General features: G+C 40.0%; 1 protein-coding gene across 3 annotated transcripts in view; it reads left to right on the forward strand.

Annotated features, from left to right (window-relative positions):
- Positions 1-16,375, forward strand: part of TFAP2D (transcription factor AP-2 delta) — a 52,087-nt gene that overhangs the window by 11,267 nt on the left and 24,445 nt on the right. For all 3 annotated transcript variants that reach the window (XM_010393193.4, XM_019282116.3, XM_010393194.4), the window contains 3 exons: positions 5,361-5,526; positions 8,189-8,307; positions 15,733-15,874. In XM_010393193.4, the coding sequence (XP_010391495.1) occupies positions 5,361-5,526; positions 8,189-8,307; positions 15,733-15,874 (427 nt within the window). The remainder of the gene's footprint in view (positions 1-5,360; positions 5,527-8,188; positions 8,308-15,732; positions 15,875-16,375) is intronic.

Raw genomic sequence — 16,375 nt, forward strand, 5'->3', positions numbered from 1 at the left:
GGAATTGTTTCTGTTCGTGGAATGAGCTGGTTTTACTTGGCTACTATGTGATGCAAAGTTTGTTAACTTAAATGAAACCAAAAGAATAACCGTAAAAAAAAAAAAAAAAAAAAAAAAAAAAAAGCAGTACTTTCTATTTTTCCTGACAAATGTAGATGAGTTTTAGAGTTTTGAATATTTAGCTCCTGATATTAATGACTGGGTCATGTGAGGATAATTTGGAGAACATTTTAAATTGCTTATAGACATTTTGGAACTGAAGATGGGATTAAGTAGTACTCATAAAATCTGTACTGATAACTGCTTGCTTACATTTGCTACATGATAGGGGGGAAAAAAGCTAAGGAGAGGCAGATTCTAATGTCTTCATTTTGTAACGTACTGTAAACTTGACAGAATTTCAGCACAGGGCAGAAAATACACTATAAGCTGGAGGCTCCCACAAACAGCACCTGTAGATATCAATAATAGACTAATAAAAAGCATAGTGTGCTATTAATATTTTATATAAGATCAATCTGTCGACATTCAGGCGTGATTATACTTAATAATGTACACAAGTACACAAATGTGTGTATCCTGAAAAACAAAATAAGCAGCACTTCTGCACTGTTGTCACCAGTGTATTATGATGTTTCCTTACACAGGTGCATGACATTTACAGGTGAATATCTTGGAGAAAGGGACTATGTTGTATTGAATGAATATAAAACACTTATCATACTGTGGGTGTTACAATTAACAAGTACAAAATGAATTTGCAGATGTTAGGATATACAAAATTATAGACACACATTTAAAAAAAATATTTGTATTTAAAGTGTAATAACCATCTAGTGACATCCACAGACATTTCTCTCTCTCATTCCTGATGAAAAAAAACCCCATTGTTTATGAAAAGTATAAAAAATATTTTAGAATATTGGTTTTACCAGTCAAAGGATGCACAAATACTTAACTCTGATGTTGTAAGGGAGCTTTGCCTTTCAGCAAGTGCCTGAGTGACTTAATCAGAATAAACCACCACCTCCAGCCACCCTATTGTTCTTTTCATCTGTACAAAGGGAACCTGCAACCAAAACAGACCAAGCTCTCCTCGCCACGTGCATTATTGTGATTTTCATTGTGTTGACAAGATGGGTGGGGTAGAGCATGACTCTGTTCTCCCCGCTGTCATCCGCACAACCCATCATCAGCTTGTGTTGGCATTTTGTACTGACATGTGCTATTTGATGGGGAAATGGGAATAAGGAAAGGAAAAGAGTCTCCCAATGTTTGCTCTGACTACCTTTTCCAGCATCCCATAGCCTAACTTTTGTTTGTTCTAGGCTTGGGAAACAAAGCAAAAGCACAATTCTCATGAAGAGGACACTGTGTTGAGCATGAACCAGTCGGTTAGAAGGAAAAGGATTGGGCCCCCAAAGTAAACTAATAAAAATGAACTTAGTATTTTGTCATTCCTCTCCCTCAGGCCACTTGAAAATAATCATAGCTTAGAATCATAGACTATTTTGTGTTGGAAGAGACCTTTAAAGGTCATCTAGTCCAACCCTTTGCAACGAGCAGGAACATCTTTAACTACATCAGGTTACATATAATCTCTTGAGGTGCTTTGGGGATTCAGTATACAGCAGTTTTGGGCCCTTGGTCTCTCGCCTAGATGAGGTCAGCTGCACAAAGCATCGCTCTTTCCCACCCATTTTTATCTTGTGACCAATTGTATTAATTGAATCCACATGAAAATGATAGATCAGAGAGTAAAACTCTGCTATGAATAAAGAAGAAACTGAATAGAGTTGGATGAAAGAGAAGCCTTAAAGAAGGGTTCGAGTGCCTGAAATCTTCCCTTCTTTCATTTTTTTCCCTAATCTATCTGTTGCAATATAAAATATAATTCTCCTTTCAACTAAATCTTGTCCTGCCTGTGTTTTCAGACCTCTGTGGCTGTAAGAGCACAACCATCACCATTTACAGTCAACTCCAAAATAGTATCTTATGGCAGCAGATGAAGTCAGACCACACCACGTAATCAGTTCCCTATGGGAATAAACAGTTGTCCTAAAAAGAGTCTTCTTAACATTCACAGGCCCATTTCACGTGGTACTCAGAGCCCAAAACTGCAGAGGCAATCAGCTGGGTGATCCTACCAGTTATCTCACTGTCTGCCTGCTCTCCTTTTCCTTTTTCTGGCTTTGCTGCAGGACAAATGCCATGGATAACGAGTCAGGGTGCAAGGGCCACAGCTTTCCCTTCTTCATGCACACTTGTGGGCACATTGCTTTGCTGTTCCTGCATGTGGGGCTCTTCATTTGATGAGCTGAGGGGGTGCTATGTATCCTGTCACCAGAAGTCAGTCTGTAAAGATTTCCAAAGCCAGTAAGAGCTGCTGAGAGGAATAGGGATCTCCAGGTTGAATCGCTAGACTCACAAAAGGCATTATTTCCACTTTGAGGCATTATTTCTGCTTCTTCTGCTGGTGTCTTAGCATCCCACCTCTCAATACACTGTTATGACAGGAGTGGCTTAACAATTAAGTGAGGATTGACTTTTCCAACAGCACTCATAGTGGCATTGTGCTGACGGGAAAAAAAGCTGGTTGTTGCCACTGCTGTTTAGTTCAACTTAAAATATGTCTTGTGGTGGTGGTCTTCATGTTAAGCTGCTTCACAAAATCATTTGTCCACTCTAACACATGATCAGAAGGAAGGAAGGAATACTCTGAAGCATGTGTTTGGCAAGAAACCTAATCCTTCATCTTCCCGTGTGGCTGCCCTTCTCCTTTCCTCTCTCTTTCCAGCAGCCCTCCATTCCTTTTCCTGTTTACCACATGGTGTAAAGGCCAGGACCTCATCCGTCTCCACTCCAAGGTGGTATTTGTGGTAGGAAATTCATGCCTTCAAAAATGCACACAGTTTGTGACAAAGACATATCTTCATCTAGAAAGCACCACACCGCTCTCTGTTGCTGTGTCAATGAATAATTAATATAGTGAAATAATTTTATGCAATAGATTTTATCTTCTTGTAATTTGCTACTTGTTCCCCATGTTTCTGGAAAGCAAATGACCTAGACTTGCTGATTTCTTTTACTTTTAATCCATACCTGGCTTACCTGGAATTGCTTTGGTTTAGATCATGCTGCTTAGGCATGAAATTTTAAAATATTCTAGACTGTAAGCAACTTTCTACTAAATAGTAGTGAGAAGTGTTTCAGTAAATTCTGGTTAGGGTAGGAGCAGCTGCAGGGTAACAGGTTTTTGGAATAAAGGAACAATTATTTATCTGGCATAAAGGGTGCACATACTGGCTTAACCTGGCAAGGAGATGAACTTTAATCTGACACTGATTTCAGTAGAGTCTCACTCGTTATAAAATCTACAGACTCACTGAAGTAAATAAATATGTACACAGTGCTACTGTTTTCTTGACACGTATATATATATACACGTGTGTATATGCATTGTGTAGCAGATGCCAAACAAACAGATCCAGTCAGTGTTAACGCTCTTCACAAATGTACCTGACAGACCAGAAGTTTGAAAATGTTGCTTGAAAATATTTACAGGTTTCTGGAAAAAAAAAAATCCACCAAAGAAAACCCAAACACACCAAAACAACACAGATCCAAAATTATTTCAGGAGTGTGGCGCCAGATTTCTGTGTTTGAGTGTATGAGCTCATTAATTGTAGCTTTGAGCTGTGAAAAATGTGCATCAGTGCCCTTGATGTGTCTATATTTTGGTGATGCATGAATTGTCTCTACATCCTGTCTAAGAAGTGGACACTAATATCTGCCCTGGAACATAATTAGAAGTCATAAAATACCCTGCTGTACTGAGTCAGGATCTCACCCATCTGGGATTGATACCAAGAGATGTTCTTTTCTGGTGTTGCTGTCAGCACAAATGTTTAAATATACCTTCAAGAGCTGAAATATTTGGAAAGAAATTCTGTTTGCCTTATGTAAGCAAGAAATAGTCTGCATTTAATGAAGGTTCATCCTTCAGTCTGTCTCTGGGAGAAGTGGAACAGAGTCACCTTAATTTTAAGAGGGCTGCACGTGTAAGATGATAAAGAGAAAGGTGTAGGATCTTGTCTAAAATGAGCTTTTTATTTTCATTCTATTCTATTCTATTCTCATTACAGAATTTAGGCTAGAAACTAAAATTTTTAAGCGTAACACAGTGCACTCTTGTAGTTAAAAAATATTAAGGTGTTCACAGGAAAAAAGAAATTATCAGGGTATCTTAAAAGGTACAATATGTTTCCTCTAAGCACGAATGATGAGCACAGATTAATTGTGCTCTAAGAAGGTCTTTATATCATCCTCACATAAACCATCTGAACTCCTTCTAGTAGTGCATTGAATTATATATTTATATCACTGTCATATGCAGCTCATTCTTTTTTTTCTCACCTTTCCCTCAGGGATGAAGAGTGCATGCAGTGGTAAGATTCATTTCTTCCACAGAAATTTTTATTGTAGTCAGGTTGGAGAAGGCAGGTCAAAGAAAAGTGTTTTGTGCTTGGTGATAAAATATGTGTTAGTCCTTAAGATTATTTCTTGCTCTCCCTGGGAGTTTGTTCTACTCTCTTGGATCAGTTGCAAAGAAAGTTTTCTCTCTTTCTCTCTCTCATATTAAGTTAAAAGCTCGGTTTTGCCTGAGGAGTTATTGATCACAGTCTTGACTGAAAGATTTGGTGATCATTCAGCAGTTTTAGACCCAGGCCAAGTAATTGCCACTGTCAAGAAATAAACAATTGCAGAACTAACCTGAGATAAACTGATGTAGCTCAATAGATTTCAATCGTTAATATCAGCTGAGGATTTGACCTAACTTTGGAAGGAATTTATGAGTTCAAAGGTGTGGAAAGCTGTTCTTGCTGAAAATCACTGCAAACCCATAGTGTTCTTGCATCTTCATAATCCTAAACACTGCTATGAGAATTAACATTTCTCATTAGAACCAATGTCCTAAATTTTTCACAAACAGTGTTTTTTTAAATTGTGAGTGATGGTTCAATCTTATTTTTTTAATCATACTAGACTGAAGAGACTAGTGATAATAGGTAATTTTTTCAGAGCATGAAATCAAATGATATCAAATGGCCATAATGATGTATTTTGACTGTGAAGCTTATGAAATCTAATACTTCACTGTTCCCACACTGAAATTTCAACACACTCATTTTTCTCAAAACAATAATATTATAGAAAGCCAAACCACACACGCCATAAGAAAAACCAAACCTGAACAAAACCAACCACAACAGAACCACAGAATTGTTCTTCATGGTTGAGTTTGTCAAAACACAGAAGATGAAGTTTTACCCCACTCTAATATTTCCTTTTTATTGTAGGTGGCACCTGTGTTGTCAACCCCACCGACCTGTTCTGCTCTGTTCCTGGTCGTTTGTCTCTGCTCAGCTCCACTTCCAAGTACAAAGTGACCATTGCAGAGGTGAAGAGGCGCCTTTCACCCCCAGAATGCCTCAACGCTTCCCTCCTCGGAGGTATTTTGAGAAGGTAAGTTGAAGGTGAGAATAACTACTCCTAGACAATGCTGTAATTGCTGTAATTATTTTATTTTCAACAGATAGGCTCTATTCTCTTTCCCTACTTGGATAGGTGGTCATACTTGAGGTAAACAGAAGGGGATGGATCAGGAGGGAACACTGGGGAATTTTCAATAAATGAGGAAGTTTACACCTTTCATCAAACTGATTTTTTTTTACCTCCTCTGTTGAGTTACTCATCAGACATGGAGAGATGTTGCTTTGACTTGTTTTGAGAAAAAAAAAAAGGAAATTAAATGTGTGGAAAATTTCACCAGAGATACAAATCTAAATTCTTTCTGAGAAACTATCTCAAAGCAAATTGTTTTGCCAAGAATAGTTACAGCACTCACTCAACAAAAAGACCTAACCCACTGAGGTGTAGTGATGCCTTTTTCTTCCTTTCTTTGCATGTCTCTTGACCACAAAAGCCACATAATAAGATGAGTTTACTTTTCTTTTTGTGAAATACTGGAGGATAAGCAAATAATTAGGCAAACTTTTGCCTCTGACCCTTCCCTGACCAGAGCAGACACCTGCAGAGAGCAGGAGCAGAAAGAAGGAAAAGGGCAGACTGTACCTCACATTGCAAGAGGAAAACTAGGAGGCAACTGTAATTCATCCAGGCATATCTAAGTCGTGGTGTCCCTGAGGCGTCAGCTCAGATGGCATCAGCTGCTTGAACACCCTTTGATCAAAACTAGCTGGAAAGTCATCGGCTATTTCACTGCTGGCACTGAAGGCCACACTGATCCTCGTGCTTCTACTGAAAGTCATTTAAACCAGCCTGAGAGATGCAGGAATTCAAGAGCTGTCTTGAGCCATCTTGGGGAATAATGACTGCAGACCACAAATTGTTTTCAAGGCATAAGTCTCATTTAACTGCCTCTATAGGCATTGAAATCCAAAATCTACATCTGCCAAAATTTTCCCCTCTATTTGCTTCATCCTAGAGAAACAACCTTCAGCTAATTTTCACTTTAAAAACTCGTGCTGTAGATTTCATCAATACAGTGCAAGCTATTAAGGATTCAAGGGCATCGACTTGAATGTGGGGGCTCCCTTCTCTCCTCTGTTAAAATGCTTGAATGATCCCCACAGGTTTTTCACCCAGACTAAGTATCTCCTCTCCCAAATTAACCTTGGGCATGGTTCAGGAGTTTGCAAAAGCCAGGGACTTCCCACAGCCTGCTAATTCTGTTTTATGAATCAAAGAGTGCAATTGAACAGATTTGGTCAGTTTGTAACTGAGGGTTTCACAGCTAGAGAACAGGCTCAAACACTCTGTATTTGACTAGGAAAGATGTAGGAAAACAAAATCTCATTGATTGTTTGCCTGAGATCCGGAAGGCTTGTTTTTGCATCCTGTCAGCAGTCATTGGTTACCTATTTTCCCAAGCAGCTTGCTTTGGGAATAAAGTGTTCTTCTGAATAAAGAAAAAATTCTTTTCGGAAGATATTTCCTGACAAACAGTGTGGCCAAAGTTGTGGTATTTCTTAATGCATAAAAACAGATATCCAAATGACTGCATGTTTGGTTCCTTCCTCTGCCTGAAGGAAATTGAACCAGAACCTCCAAAAATTTAGTTAGTGATTACTTTTTCTAAGCCGAGGGCCCCTCAATCTCGTTTGGGGTTAATTATGTATTTGTTGTAAAAAAGCAAAGGTGTAGACTCTTACCTATTTAATGGACAGGTCATTCATTTGGGATGGGAGATATCTGGGTTCCAGTCCCTGTTTTACTCATTGTTTAAGCATTTTAACATTTGTTATTTGCTGTTAGCTGTCTGCTGCATCTGTCTGAAAGACATAGGTTAAAATTCCCTCAGGCTGAGGAAGAATTTGAACCTACGTCTGCTGCATAAGTGGATATGTCTCAAACGGTTCAAACACTGAGGTGCTGCAGAAAAGCAGCCCTGGGACACACCAGGACTCATTTTGTGAGAACAAAGGATGTAGGTGTTTGGCATAGGGGCACAGATAACCAATGATGGCTGAGATCTTAGCTTCAGCATTTCCTATTGCCTTGTCCTTATTCATTGTAAGTTTTGGGCTTTGTAGACAACATTTCTGAGTACCCAAGTCTCTACATAAATTGTAGGGGGATAGTTAGAGCTGGGTTCCACATAGACATCTACATTTAAGTAGCTATCTGGCCTCCTTTAAGAGTGAGACAAGCCAGATGGGTGAAGTCCACTCATTGTGGATATCTGTTTAATCTAATTCTAGAAGGTCATGTTTCTCTCTAATTTGTCTTTGGAACCTGGCTTGGTTAAATCAGATATAAGTGTGTGCACTGTCAATATTTATATTTAGTCACTGTAAACCCAGGCTCTGTGCCCTAATCAGGACACTGGGCTCCACTAGGTGGAAAGCTGCCTGAAGATCTGATGCCCCCATGACAGGCATTAAAATCTTTAACTCTGCCAAAGAACCAATGTTAAAGACTCACATAGATCAAGCAGGACATTAAGAACACAGCTCTGAAATATTTCCCATTGGTGTCACTACTGCAGGCATTACCCCACACATTTGTCAGCAAATTATGTACAATTTCTAGGCTTATATTAACATGGGAAAAAGGTGCAGAATAATGACAAGTGTCTCTCTTTCCTTCTGTTCTCTCATGATAGGGCAAAATCCAAGAATGGAGGACGCTGCTTGCGAGAAAAATTAGACAGACTGGGACTCAATTTGCCTGCAGGAAGAAGAAAAGCAGCAAATGTCACACTCTTGACTTCCTTGGTAGAAGGTAGGGTCTCTAATATTGCAATATAATATAACCATAATTAAAATGTTTCATTGTATGCAACCTTTTCCAGCTATAGGATTAAATTCCATAATCTGTATTTTGTAGAAAGAGATCTGACTTGCCTAAAGCCATAGACAGAGTGAGTGGCAAAATGGAAGTTCATTCTGAGATATCTTGGCCCCCAGCAAGTGTCTTAGTCCTGCAGTTTCCTCATCATTGATTTGTGCTTACAAATCGATCATCCGAGTGTTCTTGTGAGAGAGATTAATGTCTTATACCAACTCTATAGTGGGTTTGTTTATCTTCCTTTTTCTTTTTCTTAAACTTGTGAATTTCCTGGAGCTGGTCCAAAAATGTGATGATTTTTTTTCTCCCATAAGAAAACATAATATTTAGACAAGCCTTTTCCCCACACACATAAATGAATGAAATCTGTTTTCAGATAATATCTAGACAGGCCCAGGAGATACTTTCTTGGCCTTTATTTGTTGTTTAAATATCATTCACCAAATACTGCCAGGCTCTTCAAACCTTCAGCTGGGAGATGCAGGTTCAAACCCCTCAGGCAAAGGGAAGAAACTCTACCTGCATCTCTTCTATTCTGGGTGAATCCACTAAGTACCCAGTTTGTTGTCTGGCTGTGAGTAGCAGCTCTGGGAATTTCAGATCCCTCCTCCTTGATGCTGACAGAACTCAGCTCATCCTAAAGGTCAATACCTTCTACGATCATAACCTGAAAGGTCCATACAGATCTAGGCAAGTAGGCTGAGGTCTCAGCACATATTACCACAGAATTACAGAATTATAGAAGGATTGAGGCTGGAAGGCACTTCTGGTGGTCTCCCAGGCCAATCCTCCTGCTCAAAGCAGGGTCAATTAGAAGAGCTTGCTCAGGACCTTGTGAGTTTTTTATTATCTCAAAGGATGGAGACTCATCCAGGCTGAAATAGCACTGAATCCTCAACACTGGAGGTTGTCAGCGTTTATGACAAGGGAGTGATATTTTCAGGGGCCACTGAGCACAAGGAACTCCAATGGGGCTGCTCTGAACTACATGTGTGTCCATATCACACCTGCTTGCAAGAGAAAGCTCTAATGGAGCTTAGAAAAGGTGCCAGGTTAGAGGAGCAAGGGCTGTTTCCACCTTCAGGCATCTCATGTCAGGGAAGAATAAATACAGCTGGTGTTTATTAGTAAACAGAGCAATGGCTTAAACTGAAAGCTGAAATTAGGAAGAAATTCTTCCCTGTGAGGGTGGTGAGGCCCTGGCACAGGCTGCCCAGAGAAGCTGTGGCTACTCCATCCCTGGAAGTGTTCAAGGCCAGGTTGGACAAGGCTTGAAGCAACCTGGTCTAGTGGAAGGTGTCCCTGCTCATGGCAGGGGGTTGGATTGAGATGAACTTTAAGGTTTCTTCCAACCCAGATCATTGCATGATTCTGGGATTCTATATGGTCAGTTATTCATTCATCAGAAGAGACCGAGAGGGAGGTGGCTCTCCGACAGCTGCTGGCCTGGGATTGAAGGCTGAGTACCTTTAAGTAAGGATTAGATTCCTGTTTCCCAGGAATGGAGCTGTGCCTACCTCCCTGCCCTTTATTCAAAGCAAACCTGATATCAAGCCTATGGTGCTGCTTCTGTTCTTGGACTGCTTTGCTGTGAGTCCTAAAGATAAATACTGATGTGAGTGAGCTCACTTTGGTAGAGACCTTTTTGCCTGCATGTGTTAATCATGAATTTTATCTACTAGAATTTTTGGGAAAGGCACCACCATGTTAATATTCCAACAGAAAACTAAGTGAAGCTCATTTCCTGTCTGGGTAACTAATCCTGGGTCAAACTTGACAGCGCTCATTGAATTCTTTGTGGTATAAGCTGTTCTCACTTTGGACATGCAGATATTCCTTCCAGGTGGAACTAACTTACAGCACAACTTCATCAAGGAAACCCATCCTTCAATGGTTCCTGCTGCTGAAGGAGGCAGAAATGAAAGGCCACAGGCTTATTCTGCGATTTAGAGAATCCAGAGAGAAAGCGACATTAGCTTTTTCTGTGTGATATCAATACAGAAATTGAAATAATAATTTTTTAGTTTTATTAAATATCTAAAATATCAGGTACACTCTGTGTACCTCTCATAAGGACCCAGGATTGTGTCACTCTTGACTTCTTTAGATAGTTCTAAATTTATTATTACTAAAGGTCCTCACAGTCTTCAATATATTGAGGTTTTAATATCTCTTTAAGGTAGGAGTGTGGCCAACCTCTTGAATATCTGTGTGATGTAAATTAAGGCAAAATTTGTTGCATGATTATTATGTTTTTTGGCCAAAACCATGTCAAAAGTCTCTGGCATGACTAATACTTCTCTTCCTGTAAAACATACAAAAATCATTGAGCTTTGGGAAGTCTGTTAAACTCAACGAGGAAATGCAATTTATTTCTAGGCTGTGGCCATCACATGAAGGTTCGGATTTTATGAAAATTATTCTGTGGCCTCCTGTTTTCTGCAAATTTCTTTCTTTTGGAGTTTAGCTTCACTGCAGGATGTTTACTGTTGGTTTGGTCAGGTTGCATCTTTAGTGTCTTTGGTAGGGACGTCTGCAGCCCAAAGTAGGAATTGTTTGACAGATCAGTTCTGTCCTTTTTGTCATGCACATAAATCAGCACGAGTGCAAAGGCGGACAGGGAGAATGAAATCAGTGTTGCAGGACTCTCCTGAGCAGTTTGGGGACACATCTTTGTGAAACCTGCAGGCGAGGGATGCCCTCTAGTGCCTGGACTAGAGGGAAGGAAGGGTCATTTTTCTTACGAGCTCCACAAGGAAAATTCCTGCGTATTAGCTGTGAAATAAAGGCTCCTCCAATAAATACTAGTATTTCCAAGGCTAAGCTTTACTGCAGGCTCAAGAGTCAAAAGCATCTCCAGTGGGAGCAAGGAAGGATGTGAAAAGAGGGGAGATGTCCCCTTCTCTTTGAATCGGTCACTTAGACACAAAACATAAATGTGATTGCAGATGCAGGTAAAAGCAGTGCATGAACGATTTAAAAACAATCAGATAAGAAAAAGGGAAACTTACAAAAAATGCTAGAGTTTGTTTTCCTGTCAAACCTGATTAAGACACTAAATTTCCTAGACACAGAATTAGTGACATTCATCATTTGGGGACAAAAGTTCTTGAGAAAAAATAGGTCAGTGGTTGCTTTTTTCATCGTGCTCTCAACTGTCACACTTCTCCCCCACCAGCCTTTGTTTAAATATCCTTCCACTTGTTCCTCCTCCCTCTCACCCTACAAATAGAATAAACTTTCCTTCCACCTCCCGCCTGTCCCTCCTCCCCCTAAGTAACATTTCTGCTGGGTAGAGCATCCGGAGGAGGCACAGCCGAGGAGAGTGGGAGGTTCAGATGCCGAGTGTCCCTCTCCTGGGGACACAGCTCCTGCCTTCACTCTGCATAGGAGCAGCTCTCACTCTTGCTGGCCCCGGGGGACCCTCACACCGCTCCTTGCACCTGCCCACAGAAACCTTTCAAGGTACTCGGCTGCTCTCCCCACCGAGGCTTTCCAGAGCTGTCTCTGCCAATTCTGCTCCAGCAGCTGTCCTTTTCCATCAGGCAAAGCTCTCTGGTCAATTGGCAAACAGCAGAGGAGAGGCAGCGCTGCCAGGAGCTGCACAGCCATGTGCTGGGTTTAAGGAGAGTCCAAGATTCCCAGGACCTGCTCTTTGTGTCTGCAGGAGGAAGGAGCTGGGGATATCACACACAGGGAAATTTGATTTTAGATTGAATTTAGATTGAAACAAGGTAACTAACTATAAAAGTCAGGGATTTTAGTGGTTTTTACCTTTATTATGATTCCTACCCTAATGTAAATAACAACTAGGCAGAAGATGGCAAATCTAAGGTAAAAGAAAAAAGGTCCATTCATCCACATTTCCAACATTTACACAATTTCTCCCAAAGTAAATGTTTGTCCAAATTTTTCTGTAGAAAAAGAAAGAAAATATTCTATGACATTTGGAATAAACTACTTTCCCCTAGCAAGACTTAATCCTCCTGTACAGTAATCACAGGGATGTCTATTCACAAAAAAATAAGTATATCACAGTCCATTTCTAAATATTAAATCATCATTTGGTCCTGGTTTAAAACAACATCTTTGCTCAACAATGAGATAGGAGAAATTTTGTTCTGCAGGGTGTTCTCATGTCCAAATTTTTATTTTTATTTAGCATTGGTAGTTATAATTCAGGATGCCTACTCCTTTTGGTATATGCATGCTTATATGAATAAATATGCATAGCTCCAATGTTCATTTGTAGTATAGATGAGCTTTCCATTTCCAGAAAAAAAATATTTTCAATTTTAATTGAAAATATTTTAATTATTATTTCATTTAAAACAGTAATTACATTTGTATCTACATTTTTACCCATCTATATCTTGTCTAAAAAGACAAATAATTTTGTTTCTTTTTGCTCATGGTTTTCTATCTTCATATACCATTAACATTCAATCACAATCACAATCCCAGCTCCAGACAGGTTTTATACTCTTGAATAATTTTCTCAGATCATCAGAACAGTTTAGTATAATTTTCTCAGCTCTAGCAAATATTATAAACCATCTTTTTAAATACAAGTTTGAATGACAATTCACATTTTCATTCCCTTTTTCCTAAAAGTAAGTGAAAACGTTCACATTTCAGTCACTTGGTTGTTGATCATGTTAAATGGATGCCCACATTTCATCACAGAAAGCTCTGCTCTCTTGACAAAACCAAGATTTTCCAACGGCTAAATGTTTAAATTCTTTGCAGTCTACATTCCCAGTGTTGTTACTGGGACTGACTGGGACCATGATGAAGCTGTCTGGAGAATTGCAATTCCACCTGATGACAGCTTCAAAGGGTTCAACTTTTATTTTCTTTCCATGCTGGAATGAAGATAAACCTATCAAATATTTTAACGGAATTTAGTTGAAAAGAAAAACCTGGTGCTCTTCTGAAACTGATTTACTCTGTAAGTTTTTATTTAAGGAAGAGTAAAAGCATATCTGAAATAGACAATGTGAAACAGCTCCAGAGAAATTTAAAAGCTGTGCCTTAAATTTGTACCCTTTCTCACCCGTGAAGAAGTCTGGGATAGATGTTTGAAACACAAAGCAATTAGTCAGCTATGTGCCTGTTCATTCTGATTCTCTGTTAACTTATCACTGAAATTCATTTTGTTTTCACTGAAATCCATTTTGTTTCAACTGAAAATTATTTTACTTTTCTAGAGGCTGCCAACTAAGTGGAAACCATTTCTCCTTTCAAGTTAGAGATACTTATTGCTTATTAAGGTCCTCATTCTTTTTAGGAATACTGGAAATCATGTTTTAAAAATAAACCAAAGAAAGCAGATGATTTTGACTATAATCTTCAATTTTTGCTGTAAAGTTTGTTACAGCTGCAGAGATTGTTGCTGGCTGGTATCAGCAAACAGATTGCCTGGCAGTGGTGGATGGATTTTGTCAGTACCTGAATAAACTAGGGCACATAAACACAGAGTGAAGTATTGTGGAATCAAGAGGTGTTTTCCTGGTAAAAACCCCAGTGGTAGAAGGGGAGACAATAATATCTGAAAAGGGGGAGAATGGAGTTGGAATAGAGGTTTCTTATTCCTCACCGTCCCTGGCATAGGACCACTGTTTCCATGGAAGTTCTCCTCTTCCTCGGCTTAGCCAAGTCCTGCTGAGGATGGGATTCATCTCCCCATCTTCCTTGCAGTTTTATCTGTCTTCTCATGTCAGATCATAGTAAATAGGGAGAAATCAGCACTTCTGTGTGTTTAATGATTTAATTTAATGATTAAATGAAGTAAAATTAATAATTAAACATTTTATTATGTTGCTTAGAACAGCTGTGGAATCTCCATAGTTGGAAATATTCAAGGCTAGGCTTGGAAAAGCCTTGAATAACCTCATCTAAGGCAATGCTTTCAGCAGAAGGTGATTTCCTGAGTTCTAATCCAGACTTTCCATAATTACTCTACCTTTTACCTTCTACTCTGGTATAGGATGATACCTGCTTCAAGCGCTAGTTTGTCACCATTGACTTGAAAGTATTAAGTCAGACATCAATATTGACATTTAATCTGATGTATTCCACTTCAGATGTTCTCAAAGGGAGGAGTTACATGTCCTGCATCCCTCCTGACAGCATCAGCCTTTTGAACTTCAAAGAGCCAGAGTCCAATGCCACTTCTGATGGCACTCAAACTCACAACTCTGAAAAGAAAACAAAACTAAAGTAAAAAAACCCACAACCCCTGAACTCCAAAGCTATTCTGGAGCACATCTCTGTTAGTCACTCATGCAGATGTGCTTCAACACACGCTTCTGGTAGCTGACCTATTTCTTCTTTCTACAATGAGATGAGAGCGAGTGTCATCTGGAAATACCTATTTCCCACCAGGGAAAGACTAACTTAGGCACAGATGTTCACAATCCAGGCAGCTGCTTTTGATCAGATAAATCCCACACGGAGGTTGTCAGAGTCGCAGTGTGCAGGTCAGAGTGTTCAGTAAACCCTAAAATAAAATTCTGGATTCTCTAAGCTAGTGAAGACAGTCCTGTTCTTCCAGAGGCATTTGGAAGCCAGCACAGAGTTGGGTTCTGGTGTTCAGTTTCTGCAGTGAGGTAGAGAGGTGTTCATTGTCACAGACTTCTCAAAAGCCTAATTGAGTCAGGTGCTTCTTTTACCTTGATTTAACCACCTATGAAAGAGCAACTGTCTTCTTCATCATCTTCCCTTTTTGTTTTGCCTGGTCAACTTTGTTTGCAATCCTTTTAGAAGTAGGATTATTTATTGAGCTCTCCCTTGGGGTCTGCTCTTCTGTGGTGTGGGGCATTTGTACCGCTGGCTTAACCTCTAAGCAAATATACTGGGATGTGTGTTATCCCCATGGCTCTTTCCTGGGCTAGAGGGCTCTTCTTCCATTAGACACAGGTAAGTGAAGCACCAAAGGCTGACACAATTCTTCAAAGTCATTTATTCCTACTTTTTGCTCCTTTCCATGCCTTGAATATCGATGATGAACAGGGCTTGAAAAATTGGGCAGCTGCCCAGTACTCACTGGTGGCAAGGCAGGGCCAAGCATCTTGGCCAGTATTTTCTCATGAGAGGGCACCCTTCCACCTGATGAGGAACGTCCTTCTTATCTTCTGCTTGGCACCAACTGATGACTAAATATCAACAGCCCAATTGGGCTGAAATGGGTAACTGACTTGAGAATGACTGTCTACAGAAGTGATTTGCTACTGTTTGGGGTTTTTTTAAAGAGTGTAATAAATTCTGTAACAATAATAACAACAACAACATAATGATGATGATGATGATAATAATAACAACCCTAAAAAATGACTGACCCATTTTGTTTGACCGCAGGGGAAGCACTACATTTGGCCAGAGATTTCGGCTACACCTGTGAAACAGAGTTCCCTGCCAAGGCAGTAGGAGAGCACATTGCCAGACAGCACATGGAACAGAAAGAGCAGACAGCGAGGAAAAAGATGATCCTAGCGACAAAGTAAGGAGGGAAGGGAAGCGAAAAAAGAAATCGGTCTGTCACTTCTCCATGTTGGATCTGGGGGTTGGGGGAGGGAGGAGTGGGAGTATGGAGCTGGGATTGTGGTGTCTGCTATCACAACAGTGCTCACTGACTGCGGGTGAGAGAGATCCTCACTGAGGATGCTGAAAGAGGGACCTTATTTACTGCAGTGAGGTTTCAGTGGCTGTGCTCTCATTTCCTGTGGTTAAGGGGGCACGTACATCTTCCCAGATGCTTTGGTTTAGATGAGAACAGAGGATATTGTTACATGGTAAGATCTGTGGGACAGAAGCTGGCTTTGTCTCCTGTTTGCATGTGAGCAGGAGATCTGAGCTTCTACTGAAGTACTGGTTACTGTCAGAAAATTATCATTAGTCTGCTGAGGGAGAGCTGGTTTGCAGAAGGACAGATCCTCTCTGGATGCAAACTGCAAGAGCTCCCCTGAAGTCAAAGGTACTGGAACAATGTACAACAGCAGGG

The sequence above is a fragment of the Corvus cornix genome, chromosome 3 (genome assembly GCF_000738735.6).
Source record: "Corvus cornix cornix isolate S_Up_H32 chromosome 3, ASM73873v5, whole genome shotgun sequence".
NCBI lineage: Eukaryota > Metazoa > Chordata > Aves > Passeriformes > Corvidae > Corvus > Corvus cornix.